General features: G+C 37.4%; 1 protein-coding gene across 5 annotated transcripts in view; it reads left to right on the plus strand.

Annotated features, from left to right (window-relative positions):
- Positions 1–14,422, plus strand: part of ARFIP1 (ADP ribosylation factor interacting protein 1) — a 40,729-nt gene extending 26,307 nt beyond the window's left edge. For all 5 annotated transcript variants that reach the window (XM_041395741.1, XM_041395743.1, XM_041395742.1 and 2 more), the window contains 3 exons: positions 3,006–3,163; positions 5,298–5,472; positions 12,830–14,422. In XM_041395741.1, coding sequence (XP_041251675.1) covers positions 3,006–3,163; positions 5,298–5,472; positions 12,830–12,985 — 489 coding nt within the window. In that variant the 3' untranslated portion in view covers positions 12,986–14,422. The remainder of the gene's footprint in view (positions 1–3,005; positions 3,164–5,297; positions 5,473–12,829) is intronic.
- Positions 14,423–17,876: the final 3,454 nt, after the last annotated feature.

The following is a 17,876-nucleotide window of genomic DNA, read 5'->3' on the forward strand; positions in this document are numbered from 1 at the left end:
TGAGTAAATTATTTTTCTGTAGCATATTTAAGAATTGAGATTTGATCTCTAAGTCCTTTTTTAATCAGAATTTTCCTACTAATAAGACTAATCTGTATTCTTATGTTGTCTGGAGTTGCTGAGCAAGAGAGGCAATCTTGAGATATCTGGGTTGTTATGATTCCATGGTTTAGAAGTTTATGTAACAGTGGCACTTTCTTTTGCCAGTAGTAAAGCTGTTTGCTGTAAAGAGAGACAAGATGCATGTTGCTTACAGAGTATAGTATCTGGCTTGCTTCTACATTGCTTGTTCTGCATTTGCAAAGTTAAAACAATTTGATCCTTTGGAAAACCAGTATTAAATAGTTTAATAATTCCCTGAAACATAGCTGCTGAAACAGCTCAAATTATCTTTGTGATTTTAAAACCATCTGTCTTTTCATAATTGTTTTTTCCCATTGAGTTTTAAGGGAGTAGGTGGAGTTCATGCTTGCACAGAGGAACCTTAAGTGATAGCTAGCTGAAAAAATGTGAAACTCCTACACTAATATGGAGGAATTTTTAATATTAGTCTGACAGATGAAAATCTGTGAATGTAGAGCATTTCTAGCAGCTAAGAAATTAAATATCTGCTAAAAGAAGCTTTTAATAATCAGTTTATTCTTGACACAAATATGGGCATGTGATTTGTGGCAGATCTTAGTGATTGTTGTGAAGTACGTGCTGAAACTGGATGTTTCTTCCAAAACGTGGATGGAATCTGGCATTATGCTCATTTAATGAATCTTGGGGTTTTTCCCATTATTAGCTTGTAACTTCTAATGGGAATGCTGGTCTTCCAGGTTCTTTCAGCATCTTGTATTGGTCTTGGACTTTGTTTCTGTCATTCATCTCCTGTGTAGATTCTTGAATGGGGTTGTTGATGAAAATCAAATAAAGGTTTCTGCTGCTGTAATTAGAGTTATCTAACCTTTGCTTCTTGGAGACTTGCCTGGTGTTTGTCTCTTTCCTCTTTGTGTTTTCCCTCTGTTTAATCTGTAATGTATTATCATCTGTAGCCAGGCCTACTTTTGGATATTTGGATTTTTGCCTCTAAAACTTGTGCAGGACTAAAAGTAAAATTTCTGAACAGCTAGTCTTTAATGTTTAATGTGATAACAGTATATAAACTTAAATAAAATTAAAAAGCTCCCAAAGTCTCATGCTAATACTTTTTCTTTTATACATTATAACAAAACAAATTTTTAATGTGGTATCGGGTGAGGTATTACTTCATGTGAATGGGTTGCTGTTTCTCTTTTGGATACAAAGATAACTGCTGGTTCCAAGCCCATGTGCCTCTAATTATATAGGCAGATGAATCCCAATTTTAATTGACCTGAGCATAGAGTATGAACTGAATGTAAACTCCGGGTGTAGAAAGGATTTCCTGTGTGTTTCGTAAGAGGAATCTGCAGAGGTCACGGACAGAACTGAAAAGTTTGTATGAAGCTATGAGCCATTGGAAGGACATGATTGTTGGTTAGCATATTCCTTAGTACTGCAGGCCACTGCAGACCCATCCTTCTTACCTCCCCCTTTGAACTGATGATGTTTTCATTTGGGTCTGGGATGATCTGAGTGAGAGACCAGCTGGAAGACTAATTGCAGTCTTGCCTGCAGGAGGAAAAATAGATGGGAGTAGGCTGCTGCAAGGGGCAGTTCTACTGCTGTTGTCTCTGCCAGCATGCTGCTATTTCTTCTCTGTGCTAGCACTCGTGTTAGCTGTGTAGCTGGCAGTGTTAGAGCAAAGCCAGCTGGAAAATACTTGTTTTGGGTTTTTTTTTCCAGCAAAATCTGTAGCAATTTAGCCAACTGCTTTTGCTGCCTAAGCAGCTGTACAAAGCAAGATGACAGATTTTTAGCAGTGTTTACAGGGCTTATCTCATAAAAAACTTGCCCTAATTTCTCTTCCTTTTTTCTTCTCCTTCAATTGCTCACTTCCATTGCACCTTCTTTTCTAGAGGATTCTTCCCTTACCATTGCCCATTACCTGTTACCCTTACTGTCATGAACTTGTTGACATGAAATATCGTTTGGCTTTGGTGTTCATTTTCTAGACAGATGAAAAGAAACTGGGAGAATAGAGCACTTCTGAGTCAGTTGTTGGCAGTGTGCAAGCCTAAAAAGACCAAAATTCCAAATATGAACCTAGTGTGTTTTATAGTCATTGCAACCAGGGATTGTACTCTTTTCTGAGAACTCCCATCTGTAGAATATGGAGATGCTATATAGATGACATAGATATAATAATTGGATTTATTTGGCATCCATGCATTAGAAAAATCTTTGCAGCCTTGCTCAGCTTACTCTGCTGTTAACAAAGAGACATGGACAAACATATGTCTAAATGTGACTAAAATGCCTTGAAAATAGTTTTGCCCTCGTCTCTTTGAAATTTATGGATGACCTACATTAAAATTTTTATTTGCTATTCATTATAATGCTCTGCTCTTCAATTATTTACAGCCTATTAAACCATGATAGATGCTGGGTTTTTTTGCAGTGCTCCTTTCCAGAATGTAAGAATAAAACTTAATAGCTAATTAATGCTGTGTGCCCTTGTGAATTCAGTTACATTACTGTATTTAATGTAGCAGTGTCTCTGTTCGTATTAAAGTATTACCTAGACAACCATGAGAGATGCTGGATTAAAACCCCGCTGAATGACAATGTGAAGATTGAATTAGCACTTACTTTTAAGCAACATTCAAGATATCAGAGTGCAGAAAAATCCCATTATAAAATAGGATTTAACATCATCTGTGGTAACAAAATTGTAAACTGTGTTTTACTGATGTTGGAAGGATTCCATAAGAACTGTGAACTAAATATTGTATTGGAATCATATTGGTTTAATCATAATCATACCCAAACAGAAGTGGAAGACCTGCCACATCTGTGTTTGCATTTTTTTATATAGTTGCTGATGAATGCTATGATTTCAATTGATCTACAGCTTTGTTTTCTCTGTTCTTTGTTTATAGGAGGAGTTTGGCTACAATGCAGATACGCAGAAACTTCTAGCTAAAAATGGAGAAACACTTCTCGGGGCTATTAACTTTTTTATTGCCAGTGTGAATACATTGGTGAATAAAACAATTGAGGATACATTGTTGACTGTGAAACAGTATGAAAGTGCCAGGTAGCTATCCTGTGTCTAGCTCTTTTCCTTATGAATTAATCCCTGGGAAGACTCTGTATCAGCTTAGGTCTTGTATTTGAGTGACTAACCTGTCAGATGAAAACCTTATAACACAGCTCTCATCTAATGAGGGTTTCTGTTTAACTGTAGGTGATTGCACAGATCTTCAAATGTTTTGTACATGTTTCCTTGTAGACTGAATTTTACTTGTTAGCTGTAGGAGTAATTATAGCTGGTTTTTCCCACGTGCTAGATTAAGGTGGCTTTCTAAGTAGCGTGACAGTGGAAGATTAACACTTTTATCCAGCTGCATTGCAATAGGTAAAATAATCTCTTCGACTGAAAGACATTTCATCTTGTGCCTCTGATGAACAATGCCTGCAATTCACACTTTGGTTTTTATGCAGACATTTCAGGCTTGGTCAGAAAGGGGAAAATAAACCAGAAATTTCTCAGTGAGTGAATAATGGCTTTCTTATCCTGGAGAAGATTAGTTCTAGATGTGGCGTAGTATTCTAAAGCCGGGTTCCTTTTTGCTGTCAGGAACTTGTAGCTTTTCTGATGAGTGGTTCCATTCTGACTTTCTTTCACTTACCAGAATAAAATGGTTTTTGTTTTTTTTTTTTTTAATTTGACAAAAGATGTAGTTTATACATTTAATTTTTTGTGGTATTTGGGGTTTTTAGGTCCAAAATTGCAAACTGCTTGAGTTTTGAATTTCCCCCTCTTTTTTAATTGTTCTGTTCTAATGCTTATTTTTGAATAAAATAGTGGGTTATTGTTTCGATATTTAGGTAAACTTTCAAAGGCATGAAAGGTAGAATTATTGTGTAGATAAGGTATTGCTTTATTGTTGACATGTATTTTGAAAAAAAAAAAAAGAATTGGTTCATACATCCAGGTATCCCCTGAAAATTTATGCAAAATACATCTGCTGCGGTTGTTCTTGTCAGTTTTTTTCAATATATGGTTCTTCGCTCCTGAAATACCTTCATTGCTTTCCCTTTCTGTTCACTAAAGAAATCAAATGTTTTTCCATTTTAATAAGTCAAATAAATTATAAAGGTTCTTCACTGACATGGCCAGTTCATCATTTTGCACTGTGAAAATAGGTCACATTTATTTCTGTGCCTCTTCTTTCCTGTTCCCAGTTGCATTTTAGCATTCATCTGTTCCCCTCTTCTGTCAGCTCTCTGTAAGTTTAATGGTTTTCTTTTTGGAATTAAGCCATAAATTACATATAAATCCTCAGTCATAGTGGCAGTTAGAATCAGGAGGAGGAGCCCTGTGAATATTACTCCTTTTACCTCTGAAAAGTTGGTATTTTTCTTTTGAGCAGTTACATCAACTGAAAATTGTGTTTTATAACCAGTTATTAATCCTGATTTGCTTCCAGTTAAAGAAATGTCTGTAAGAAAGCTGTTTAAAAGGCTAAAAATAGTGTGGTTTGTCCTATTAAAATAGGTGGATCTGCTAGGTTCCATTATTTGACAACTACAGAAAAGTATGGAAGGAAGAGTGATGCTTTGGGTGGGGCTGCACCATCTTTTTGCAGTTTGTTTTTCCATAGGACAGACAAGTTCTCAAAAAAGTATTTGTGGAAGAGCTATGAAACTGTCCAATTAATGCATATGGAGCAGCCTGGAGCATGCTGAAAATGCTTTAGGTCAGAGTTTGGTGTAAGTGACCTGTTCCTCAAACATCTGCTTAAAGGGGGTGTTATGTTCTTCATGTGCCTCTTACTTTCAACACAAACTCTCCAGTGAACTGATTCAACAGCAGAAGAATGACCTGAAAAATATTTGCTAGCTTTTTCTGGGTTAGTAGGTTGAGATGTCTCAGGAGAAGCTCTGACTACTGAAGCCTGTACAAAACAGAGGGGCTGAGACAGGAACAGAAAAGGGACGGTGCTTGTTGAGGCAGTTTTATACAATGTGCTTGATAAATAGGAGAAGGGAGGAAAAAACTTGCCCAGATTTGTTTTTTTTATTGCTGTTGTTGTTGGTTTTGGGGTTTTTTTCCCTGTACGTAACTCTTTTGTTCATTTTCTATTGTACTTGGACTTATAAGTGAGGTCAATTTTAAGGCACTGTCCTTAGATGGTTCTTCTTTCCCTTCTTCTCTTTCTTCTCAGGATTGAATACGATGCTTATCGAACAGACCTGGAAGAGCTGAATCTTGGCCCTCGAGATGCAAACACTCTGCCAAAGATTGAACAATCACAGCAACTGTTTCAAGTGCATAAAGAGAAATATGACAAAATGCGTAATGATGTATCTATAAAATTGAAATTTTTGGAAGAAAATAAGGTAAGCTACTACTTCTCATGTTATGATTAGGAGTTTTGTTCTACAAGTTATTGTTTTGAAGACATATTTTAAGTTGTTACATCTTGAAATATGTATTCACTTAGAAGTAGAGCTAGCAAGGAAAATAAGCTGAATTTTCTGAATTCTTGCTGGGGGACACACTTTTAGAACAAGCAGCTTTAGAAGTCCCTAATCAAGCTGCTCCAGCTACAAATAACAAACATTGTAGCAATAAGTTTCTTGTTGATACAGGAGGTTTCAAGTTTGCAAAAATATTGCTTTTTCCAGTTTACCACATTTAATGGTTAAATGAGTCACATAATTACTGATTTAATATTCAAAGTAATGAGTACGTTTGGCAGCATTGTCATGGAGGTTATGCACAAAGAAGCGACAGAACTATGAAGACACTTCTTCAAAATTAAGCTTTCTTTAAGAATTTGAACTGAGAAGTAATACTTTCTATAATTCATGCCATTATAGTTTCTTAATTTACAACAGCATTCTTGAACCGTTGGTTTGTAGGATGAAGGGGATTTTTCTGCATTTATTTCAACCCTACCATTTCATCCATACCCTCTTAATGATGGGATTCTTACCCTTCTTATTCTACCAGGCAGAAATAAAACTGCCATACAAAACTTTCAGGCTGTCCTTTCTTTGATAAATATATCCTTTAAAATTGTCTCTAATTAGATGTGAAAATTATGGTCTTTCAAGATCTGATTTTTGTTCATACTCATGGTAAATGAGATGGTTATAATCATGTGTGGCTATATTTCCCATGTCTTCAGAGGAGGGAAAATGTGATTAAAACTCACATAGGAGATAATTTTCAATTTATCCAGGGTTAACATTATCAGTGGGTTAACATTTTCAGTATGGGTTGATTAACGTATTTTGAAAATTTAAACATAGGTAACAGCCTGTCAAAGAATACATGACTGGCCCCAGATTACAATAGCAAACCATGCTCCTTGCCTGGAAGGAGGAAAATTTAAAAGAAAAATCACAGGGACAAGTTAAACCAATTAAAATAGATTATTATTTTGTATTCTTGCATATATTATCACATATTCAGTTGCATCAGCTTCTTAAAATAAAGATGAGGCTCAGGGAAGAAACATGAACCATGAACAGATGATAAGAAAAAGGTTGAGAAAGTAAGCAAACTTTCTGGTTTCCAAAGCAATATATGCTTAAAACATAGCTCCTGAGCACTGTTCCTTCATACAGACATCTGCCTTAGGACTCCCTGGTATGGAATCACACAGCCAGCAAAAGTTGGCTTTGTGGTGGACCAGATCATCAGGTGGCTGAACTGGCGTTGGCCTGACTGTACTTCTGGTTCTTGCTGAAAAAACTGGAAAATAAAAGGATTGAAAAAATTCATATTGAAATTACTTTTCTTGAAAAAGCTGAAGTCTAATCTAAATGCTGATACTGATTCTTAAATCAGAAAAAGCTCCTGAGAACTGGATTTTAAAACTGTGCTAGGTTAAAAACAGGTATGCTGAAGGTGTCTTTCTACTCTCCCTACCTTTGTTTTCTTCTTTTAGTAAGTTATTTGCTACCACTACAATGTACCTCTGTTAAAATGGTTTCATCCTTCCAGCTCATATCTGTACAGGAATTTTGATGCTTAAGTTCAAATTAGTTTAAAATAAAACTTACCCTGCTTCCTCATGGTTTCCATTATCTATATAACACACTTATCAATTTATGTTTGTATGTATAGGAAGGCTTCAGAGCCAAAAGCGTTTTATTTCTACCTTGTACAAAACACATTTCCATAATTTTTTAAACTAAATTAGATGGTTTAGGAAACACTGAAGAAGTTTTCTTCCTAGTGACAGTCTTGAATTAGACCAAGCATCCTGTTAGCAGTCACAGCCTACAAATTGTTTCTGAAAGAGATTGTTTTTTCCTTCCTGCCTTTTAGATTAATACAGTAGAGAATCTCACATGCTTAAGCCTTTTTATCAGTGGCTGACATTGCTCAGTTTTGACACTAGAGATGTAAAAATATTTACTAAAGGGTGTGTGTAATTTTGTTCCCAAATGAGCTATAGAAAGGACTTCCTTTACACTTCAGTATTGGCTTAAATATAATTATCTGCTGAGAGCTTTTCTGAGGTAAGCTCTACTTTCTTTTTTTCTGTTTATTGTGTAAGATGACATTATGTCATCATGGCCATCGTTTGAAGGGAGTGAAGGAAGTAGCTTACCCTGTGGTGTAGGAGTAGCAGGTAGGAAGGCTTGTGCCTGCCTTGGGGAAGAAGGGCTTTCCTTGGTGGAGAAGCAGTGGAAAGGGAAATGATGTGTTGCTGTTTTCAGCAGGGTCCCTGCTCTGAGGGGCAGAGCAGCAGTGCATGAACCTTGCACTGCAGTGGCCTTGGACAGAAGAGCTCAGTCTGTGGTTTGCCAATCTTTTGTTTCCTGTGGCTGAGAGCTCTGGCACAGAAGCATTGTCTTTTACACTTCAGCTGCCTTTCTAAAAAAACCCAAAAAGTGTGAGAAGGGAGCAGGAGCAGCAACAATTGTGTGCTGTCTGCTCTTGGTGGTGTGTTTCTATAGAGTACTTGTTCTCAGCATAAAGTGAGCATTCAAGTTTTTATAAAGGCTGTAGGTGAACAGAACTTTGTTTGCTGAGCAAGTACACTCAGTCTCATCCTTGGATGAGAATCTGTTTTAAAGAGAATAGCTACTGCAGGAGAGAGAGTAGTTGATATTCCAGGAGGAGCAGAACGAGAGATCAGGAGAATCTTTGCAGAGTTCCTGTGTAAGACTGGTTGGTAGGACTGAGATGGGTCCCAGTGTGTCTGTCTGATAACATTTCTTAATTAAGTGCAGAGATCAGATATAGAACAGAAGGAACGTGAAACAACTTTTTAGTTCAGGTTTTCCCTGTTCTTGCTGTTCATGGCAGCATAAATCCATTGGTTCAGTCAGGAGCAGTTCAGCTATCAGCAGTGTGTTCCCAGTAAATGATGCTGCAAAGAACCTCTGAAGCCAGTTTAACTGGCTGGTGGGCTCCTGTTGGTCTGTGGTGCTGAAAATGTCACCAAAGAACCCATAATCTAGAAGGCCTTATCTAGGTTTTCCCTATATGGGTAAAAGACATCACATGGTTGCAGTCTCTTTGTGCCTGTTCTCCTCGGTTCATATGCTAATATTTCAATTAAAAGCCCTCAAAGTCGCAGAGAGCTGCATTTACAGTAAAGCTGGAATTGCAAGTTTCTTTCTGTAAAACCAAGATACACAAGATTTCTATTGACTTTTATTACAGCATTTGATCTGAAGTTAGAACTCATTTTTCTTATTGCTGATACAAAGTTTTATTGGCGCTATCCCCAGCTGGCAGAGTTCTGTAGAAGTTTGTAGCACTTGCTGATGATTATAATAATAGTTGCATTCAAAATCTGCATCTTATAAATAGTTAATTTTTTTTAAAATAAGGGTGATGGGCTGTTTTTAGCTCAAAAATTTCTGTCATTTCTGAAAACAGTTTTAGAAGGTTTTGTCATTTTGAGTAAAAAACCCTCTTACTCTTGGATGCACTTGAGAAATGTCAAATACTATTCTATGCAGAGAAAGAAAATGACTGCACTTCTGTGAATTCTGCTTCAGGAGTTTGATTCTTAAATGCGGGCTTCTACAAATGAAAGCAATCTGCAGTCCAGTGGAGACCCAGATGATGAAACTGTTTAGACTAAGTACCTTCAGATTAAGATAGCTAGGAGAAAGGATTATGATGGTTGTGAGGGTCATTGAAATGGCTGAAACAGGCTGAATGAGGAGGGTGTAAAGAAATATGCACGTACTGTGCCACAGAAAATACAATGTTCAGAGGGACAAAGAGGGCAATATTTAGAAAGAACTGAAACGTTAAGAGCATCCATGTGAAAAATCAAATCCAACCTATAGTATCTTCTGTATGACACTTAAGTCTCTTGTCTACATTTAGATTTTTATGCTTATCCACAACGTTTCTTTTTTGTTTTGACATATGTGTGCCAGTTGTATTATGGAGTGCTTGCTCTGCTTATAATTAGGAACAAATAGGTATATGTAGTTAATTAACAAGGAACAAAGATTTTAACTGTTGTTCAACTGTAAAGCACAATGGCTTTTTGACAGCTATGTTAGTCATACATTGGAACCTGTATTTTAGCTGTATTTTAGCAGCGTACCATTAAGCATTCTTTGATTGAGGCAAATCTTCAAACACTTCTTTCCTGGAATCAGTGCTACAGCTTGGTGATCAAGAATTGGCCTTTACTGCTGTAATCTGACAATTGTTTCAAGTCTTTGATGCAAAAAAAATGTGATCCCTTCATCCCCCCCTTTTCCCCCATTGCCTTCCCTCTAGTGTTTGTGAAAGTGTTTTTGCAGCTGTGTAGAGAATCAGATTGGGGAACTGATCCAGGATAAAGCAGATACATTGTTGTCTGCTTAATTTTAATCTAGATCTGTTCTCTGATCCAGCTGACTGTGTATCTGCATGAATGTTTTGCCAACAGAGGGCTAAGGTGAAATACAGTGTGAAAGTTGCAATCAGTGACTGGATATGGGAGTGGGTAAGATACTTACCCACTCCCCAAGTTGGAGTAAGATCCTTTTAATGGAAAAGTGGGTAAATTTGAACTTGGTTTTAAATGAATTTTTGGGGTCCAATCCTTAGCTGTGGTTGCAGGTGGTTTTGCTGTGGACATTGGGTGTTTTGAGGTGTTACAGCTTTTTCTTCTTTGCTGGCTGCTGCTTCATTGTAGAGCTTCTTTGTACAGTGTTAGACACTTTAAGTGGTATTTTTCTAGAAAAACTTTAAAATAAAGTTACTTGATAAAGATATGGAAAAGAAGATCCCACCATCACTTTGGGATTCACTTAGCAATCAGCTTCTGGAGGAGGAGAGTAGAAGTTGTAACACTTTGAACCTCTGAAAACAGTTTGATAACAATCATGAAATTTATACCACAATGATCTAGGGGATAGAACCTCATACAATGAAGTAGCTTTAGTAGTTCAAAAAATACCTTCAAAACAAACCATATTTTTCAGTCCAGATTATCTGCCTCTACACTGTCAGTTCCTGCCTCTGTGTGTGTGCACACACATCCTTGAGCCTAGGCCTGACTGAATTTTTAAAATTACCAGAAGATTTTTGGGGCAGTTCACAGAAGGTTTATGTTAAAAGTTACCCTAACAAAATGCCAAATAGTCTCAGACTGATGAACTTGGTCTGGGAGGGGAGGTTTGTTACCCCTGTTTTATTTGAGTTCCTATAAACTGTATGAGTAAAACTCTTGTAGCATTTTAATAATATGCTATAACAGTGAGTGTACTTCTCTGTAGAATTCCTGGCTGGGATTGCATGAAGTCTTGCATGTCAGTGATGAAAGAATCTGCTCAAGAAAAGCACTGTGCTTTCTATCTAAACTTTTAAAAGCAAACCATTTATGTTGCTGTGACATTTTCCACTTATAAAGTGTAATATTTCGGTACTTAACATTTTTATAGATGAAAAAAATCCATATGTTTATATACCTGTCTGCCCACACAAACTGAAGAAGAGGCCACCTTTTATGAGTCAAAAAATAGTTTGAACTCTGTTTGAACAAGTGTAGTAAGCTAAATCCTATGTCTCATCGATGTTAAAATGTCTGTATGTGATATAAGTCTGTACATTCTTTTGTAAATGAAAAAAAAGTTGTCTAAAGGTATCATGGGGAATTCCTTTCTAACCATTCACACTTCTCATGTATTTTCTTGGAGAGCCTTTTGGTGGAATAAAGTATCATTTTACACTGTTAATGAGACAAAAAGCCTATTCTTTGGCATGTATTTGCATAAATTAACCTGAATTATTAGGGGAAATATAGAGAGAAGACCTAGGGGTTCCAGTTTTCAGACTGTCAAAGTAACTTAGATGTAAATTTGGGCCAGTTAGAAAAAGAAAAAGTGATATAATCAGAAATTTTAATTTTGTGGAGGATTTTTATTATTCCTGCAGGGATACACACACACATGCTCAGCCCTTTATTCTCAAGGAATTTAAAAATATATTTATTACATTTCATAGTAAATGTTGCACTCTTCAGGTGTCACAGCATGTCAGACATAATGGTGAGGGGTTCAATTAGAGATCTTGCATTAAATGAAGAAGATAAGGTGTTTCTGTATTGAGTTGCATGCATTTCAGAGAAGCACAGTAGCCAATAACAAACCTGTTAAAACAGGCATGGCCCACTGGTAGGCACGGGCCAAACCTGCCCAAGGACAGTTTTGATTCCCAGCATGACAGAAGTAAACTGTCCCTTTTGGACTGAGAAATGAGACAGTGATCTAAAATTTCGGTAGAGAAAGCCTAATCTGTTACCTCCCACACCTTTCCTTGGGGCTCACTCAGCCACCTTGCTCCTCTGTTCCCTTCTATGTTGGCTGCTTGCTGCTGGGCTCAGCCTTGTAGGCTGGAAACAGGTAAGGGCCACCACTGTGGGGATTTGGGGTCTGACACAGGAGTAAGGTGGTGCTGGGCTTATTCCTGTATACTCAGGAATAAGAAGGGTTTGGCTGCAGGAGAAACTGGACAGATGCCTTTGAGCATACTGCTGTCCATTCACAGCTTCAGGTTTCCTGGTGTGCTAGGATGGAAATGGAACATTTGCTTAGCTTTGACTTCATCACTGTGGCTGCAGCTTGTTATCATAGAGAAAAACAGTGGTGCCCTCCAGCTGCCCTTGTGCTCTTCTCCCCAGGTTTTGGTTGCTGCTGTGACAGGTGTATTTCATGACTACTTTTCACAAATGTTAGAGTCAAGATATTGCCACAGTGCTGTAAATAGTCCTGTGTTACAGGAGATATTACAGGCAAGAAATTTTGCTGGGAGAAAAACAGCAGTTTAATTTCATTTAGGTGTCCATGAGCTGGAAAGCAGCAACTCTCTGCAAGGGGGGCAATGAACTGTATACTCAGATAATGCCCTTGCCATGTACTGTTTCAGGGAGGTAGGTCCATTTGGCCTGCAGGCACGTATCTTAGAGGTTTGGCATCTAATTTCAAGGCATCTAGTACTTGTAATCAAGTGTTTGATATTTGATAACATTATGCTGTTTAGTGAATTGTGTTTGCTCTGTGCATGCTGAGTTGGTTTTGACTGTTAAACACACTTTATGAAAACACTGAATCACTTTAATGTTAAAGAAATTAATATTTGTGTTTCGTATCTGTATTTTTAAGCTTTTGTTAAATAAATCTATAGGAAGTCTGAGCATTTCAAATACACCTATTTCTTTATAGCTGACCTGTGATGATGTTAACATCAGCCTCCTCTTAATGTCTCTCTCCTTGCCTGCAGGTGAAGGTATTGCACAATCAGCTTGTTCTGTTCCACAATGCCATTGCGGCGTACTTTGCTGGCAATCAAAAGCAGCTTGAACAGACACTTAAACAGTTCCACATCAAATTGAAAACTCCTGGAGCAGATGCCCCATCCTGGCTTGAAGAACAGTAATCAAATCATAGAAGAGGACCCAATGTTAACCTAAAATTCTTTAAATCTGAGAATAATTAAGGGTTGGGGTTGAAGGACTGTTGTGATTCTTGAACGGACAGCTTTAAATTTTTTCCCCTTTTATAATACTGTAAAACTGAATTTGATAGGAAAGTGGGTGACTTTAAGGTAACCAAACATAATTTCTGTAATTTCCAATATAGAGCACTCCTTTTGTACGTAAAGGTTGGCGGTTATTTCTGTAATTGGGAAAGGGGAGGGAAAGAGGGAGGGGAAACAAAACTATTATAGATTTGCACTGACAAATGATGCTTGTGATTTCTGGTATTTTGGTGGCTAGTCAAAATATTTGCAAATGGAGGTTTACATGATTTGTACCAACATCTGGTATTTTATAGATGAATATAGAAAACATCTTTAGTAATTTTCATATGACTTTTAAAAAAAGGAGAAAGTTAAACGACTATTTTGCAGATGAATACTATAAGGCCTATATGTAATATCTGCATATAAGCCAGCAGTAGCAGATGGCTCATTGACAAGTGGAATTGCAGCAAATGCCTTTTTTAAAAATGTACCTTTCCATCAAAGGGTTAAAAAAACCAAAAAAACACTAAAGCAAGAATCACTGTCAGTCTGAGGCTTCTGAGCACACATTTTTGCTTTGCACCAAGTGGTTTGCTGAGTGAGGCCAACCATTAAATGTACTAATTTCATTTAAAATGTTTCTTTCTCTATGAAACAAATACCGTACTAGCCTTAAATCACAGGTATGTGCCTTTTTATAAGATAATATTTTCCACCAGTGTACATAATCTAAGAACCCTTTCATGTAATAGTTTGTCCGTCCCCAGCAAGGGGAAGACGACCGTGTAAATGCTGTGTCATTGCACACTTAGAGCAAGTTAAAGCTTTAGTTAAACTTCATGGGCAGGTATGATTTTGAGAGGAAATCGGGCCAGTATGTTTTTTCTATTTAATTGAAAAGCATACTTTGGTAATGGGAGTAAAATGGAGGACACATTTTTAATTTCTTCATCATTTCTGTAGTCCTTAAATGTAAAATTATATGTCAATTTTATCATAGACATTTTAAAGTCAATATATTGGAGTCCTCATTTGCACATGTTATGTTGCTTTATGTTAAGTAAAATGAAATACTTCAAATATGTTATTTACAATGGTGTGGATTGTATGATTTATGTACTGTATGTTCAAATGCCTTTCAGCTGACATTCTAAAGTTTTCAGTGTTTAACACAACTGTAATGTAACTGTAAATCAGACTTTTTAATCATTCCTCATTAAATTCTTGGCCTGACAGAACCTTCTTTATGTTTTTGTTCTGTCAGAATCTCTTGTGATAGCTCAATTACGTTCCCTAGAATGTATATCCTATGTGAATTTTGTATTCATATTAAACATGTTTGCAGTCAAACTTTCTTGACTTGTGATGGTTAAAAGTAGAAGGGAGATTCTGCAGTGAAAGCTTAGTCCTGTTTTTGTGAGTTGTCACCCCTGTTCAAGAATATCTCATAAAGCAGTGCTATGTAGTGATGCTATTTTAACAGTGGGCAAGTTCAACTGGAAAGTAAATCCGTAGTGAAAAAATCTTCTAATATATGTGGTTTTCGACTTAAACTTCTAAAGGAAATTAAATTTTATTTAAATTTCTTATGAAGCCATTGACTTCCACTGAATCCTGGCACACGTGTGGTACGAGGGTGCAAGGAAAGTGAGCTGAGTGACTGTAGGGTGGAAATGCATTATTGCAGGGGTGAAGAATGCAAACCCACTGACCTTTACATACAACTGAAGTATTGGGCTTTCAGAATGCTGTAGGAAAAGGGTACATAAGGAACCTGTGCTCTTGGTTTCTCCCTGAGATTCACGTGTCTCCTGCCTCGGATCGCTGCTGCTCAGAAGGAACTTGCCTGTCAGAAATGGTAAGAGTGAACTTGAGTCTGCAGTTGCCTTAAGAAAGACTGACCAACGTGGCATTGTGTAATCCTCAAACTTTTGCAATGGCTTGAAACTACTGGAGTGTCTTCACCTGGAAGAAAAGGTGGGTCCAAAGAGATTACTTGCTAAAACCTGTCTGTGTATTGTTTAATACTGGGGAAAGGAAGAACTACTTCCATTTTGCTCAGCAAAGCAATTGTTCTAATGGGTAGCCTCAGTGAGGAGGGTTGTGTGTTCAGCTGATCAATAAGTTATTAAACTGATAGTAGCCTGCTGTAGTACTGTAGCTTTCTTTGTCACTGCTCAAATACATATGCTTATGAAATAATTCAAGCTCGTATCTTATATTTAAAATTAGCTTTTTGGAGCTAACCAAATTTAGAAACTTGGATCAAGAGATTGTAAGAGAAAAGACACTTCAGCGTTTCCAGTGGGAAGTAATTATGGTTGTGAGGCTTTCTGATCCTCGCAAATGAGCATTATAAATATCTTAAGGTTGTAATGTGGCCTTTATCTAGGTGCACAGTTGTCAGGATGGGGTGTTTTTGTTGTTTGTACAGGAGGCCATACCCACCTTGTAGAGACTTGTCTGTGACAGATTTCATCTCTGTTAACAAATTGTTACATTAATGCTTACAGTGTTATGTGAGGTTTCTTAGGATGAAGAACTCAAGGCAATTAGTAACATTTTCAGATATTCTGTTGTAGCTGCTGTTGAGCTCTCCCTCAGAGACTTGGGGAGCTGTTTTGATTCTCAGTGACCATACTATAAGTTATCTGGCTTGTTTGAAACTTGTTGCTCATGTTATTTTGTCTGTCTGAATTCTACAAACAGCTTTTTTGCTCTAAAAATGCTTTTTGGCCTACTTCATGCGTTTACAAGCCTTTTACAAAGAACGTTTCTGTTACAAAATGTATCTGTATTTTTATTTGGAAAGAGATCTACACAGGCAAGAATATAGTTGTACACCTACCTCATTAAATTAACAGCTTTTTTTTTCAATCTTCAGTCAACTGGTTTTCCAAGAAACCTTATCTCTAGTCTGTCTGTCCTTTCAAAAAATGATCAAAGTAGTGTAAAAGGAAAGCTAAATGTCTGCCTTAACTCTGTTTTGAACTGAATGGGGGGCATATTCACTTCTTATGCTTTGCTTATCTGCTCTTGTTCCTTGTTGTGGTGTTAGAAGAAGTGAAAGCTATTGCAATTATTTAGCATTCCTCATCTGCAATTATCTTTAGGTTTGGAGGGGTTTTTTTAGTCTGGTTATCTTTTCCATGTTGCATGCTTGGTGTAAGGGTTTTACTAGACACAAAAACATTTACATTAGTTGTGAATCTTATCATATTTTATGGTAGCTCCCACCCTAAAATTAACCAAACTACTCGTTGCTGTGTCAAGATGAAAGGGTTTTTTTATTAGAAGATCTTTATTAGACAGAGGATTTGACTGCTGCTTGGTTTATATTTCTCTAATTTCTTACTGTTTGTTGCTCTTTGACATCTTTGTGTTCTTTCCGGTTGCCGTGGTGTTAAAGGTAGGGCTACACAGAAAACAGTTCTCTATCTGTGACAGCACTCGTGTTCACCTCTCTACACCTGTTTTCACCAACATCCTTTCCTCTTCATTTCCACGAGTCTTGTGTGGAAACCAAATGGCCAGGGACATGGGGGTGTCCACATGTTTGTCATCATGGCCATCGTTTGAAGGGAGTGAAGGAAGTAGCTTACCCTGTGGTGTAGGAGTAGCAGGTAGGAAGGCTTGTGCCTGCCTTGGGGAAGAAGGGCTTTCCTTGGTGGAGAAGCAGTGGAAAGGGAAATGATGTGTTGCTGTTTTCAGCAGGGTCCCTGCTCTGAGGGGCAGAGCAGCAGTGCATGAACCTTGCACTGCAGTGGCCTTGGACAGAAGAGCTCAGTCTGTGGTTTGCCAATCTTTTGTTTCCTGTGGCTGAGAGCTCTGGCACAGAAGCATTGTCTTTTACACTTCAGCTGCCTTTCTAAAAAAACCCAAAAAGTGTGAGAAGGGAGCAGGAGCAGCAACAATTGTGTGCTGTCTGCTCTTGGTGGTGTGTTTCTATAGAGTACTTGTTCTCAGCATAAAGTGAGCATTCAAGTTTTTATAAAGGCTGTAGGTGAACAGAACTTTGTTTGCTGAGCAAGTACACTCAGTCTCATCCTTGGATGAGAATCTGTTTTAAAGAGAATAGCTACTGCAGGAGAGAGAGTAGTTGATATTCCAGGAGGAGCAGAACGAGAGATCAGGAGAATCTTTGCAGAGTTCCTGTGTAAGACTGGTTGGTAGGACTGAGATGGGTCCCAGTGTGTCTGTCTGATAACATTTCTTAATTAAGTGCAGAGATCAGATATAGAACAGAAGGAACGTGAAACAACTTTTTAGTTCAGGTTTTCCCTGTTCTTGCTGTTCATGGCAGCATAAATCCATTGGTTCAGTCAGGAGCAGTTCAGCTATCAGCAGTGTGTTCCTATTACTTAATTGTATCTTACTGTGATAATTAAATAATCATATATCTTGCTGCCTTTTAAAGAATACCAAGGGCTGTAAAATCAAGCAGTTAAGTGATAAATAATGCTAAAAACTAGTGTTGCCTGTTCAGTTTTGATTTGCCTTTCTTACATATGCATATGCATCATGCTAGTTTTATGTGATGGTAGTAATTAATTGAAGGGTTTTGTTTTGAGAGCTTAACTAACAGAGTGCCTAATTTTGAGCCCAAATATAACTTGATTTTAATGTGACAAGAGTATCACAATTAATTTTTCTCCTCCTTTTATCAAAGCTCTGTAGAATTGAGGGATTGTAATGAAGATGGCACCTTTTTTTAAGTGGTGTAAATTGCTTTATTTCCATTAGATCTGTTCAGTCATTAGATTTGTGTTCATCCTAAAGAATTAGGAGCTCTGTGCTCTGAGGA

The sequence above is a fragment of the Onychostruthus taczanowskii genome, unplaced genomic scaffold (genome assembly GCF_017590055.1).
Source record: "Onychostruthus taczanowskii isolate IOZ18803 unplaced genomic scaffold, ASM1759005v1 scaffold12, whole genome shotgun sequence".
Lineage (NCBI taxonomy): Eukaryota > Metazoa > Chordata > Aves > Passeriformes > Passeridae > Onychostruthus > Onychostruthus taczanowskii.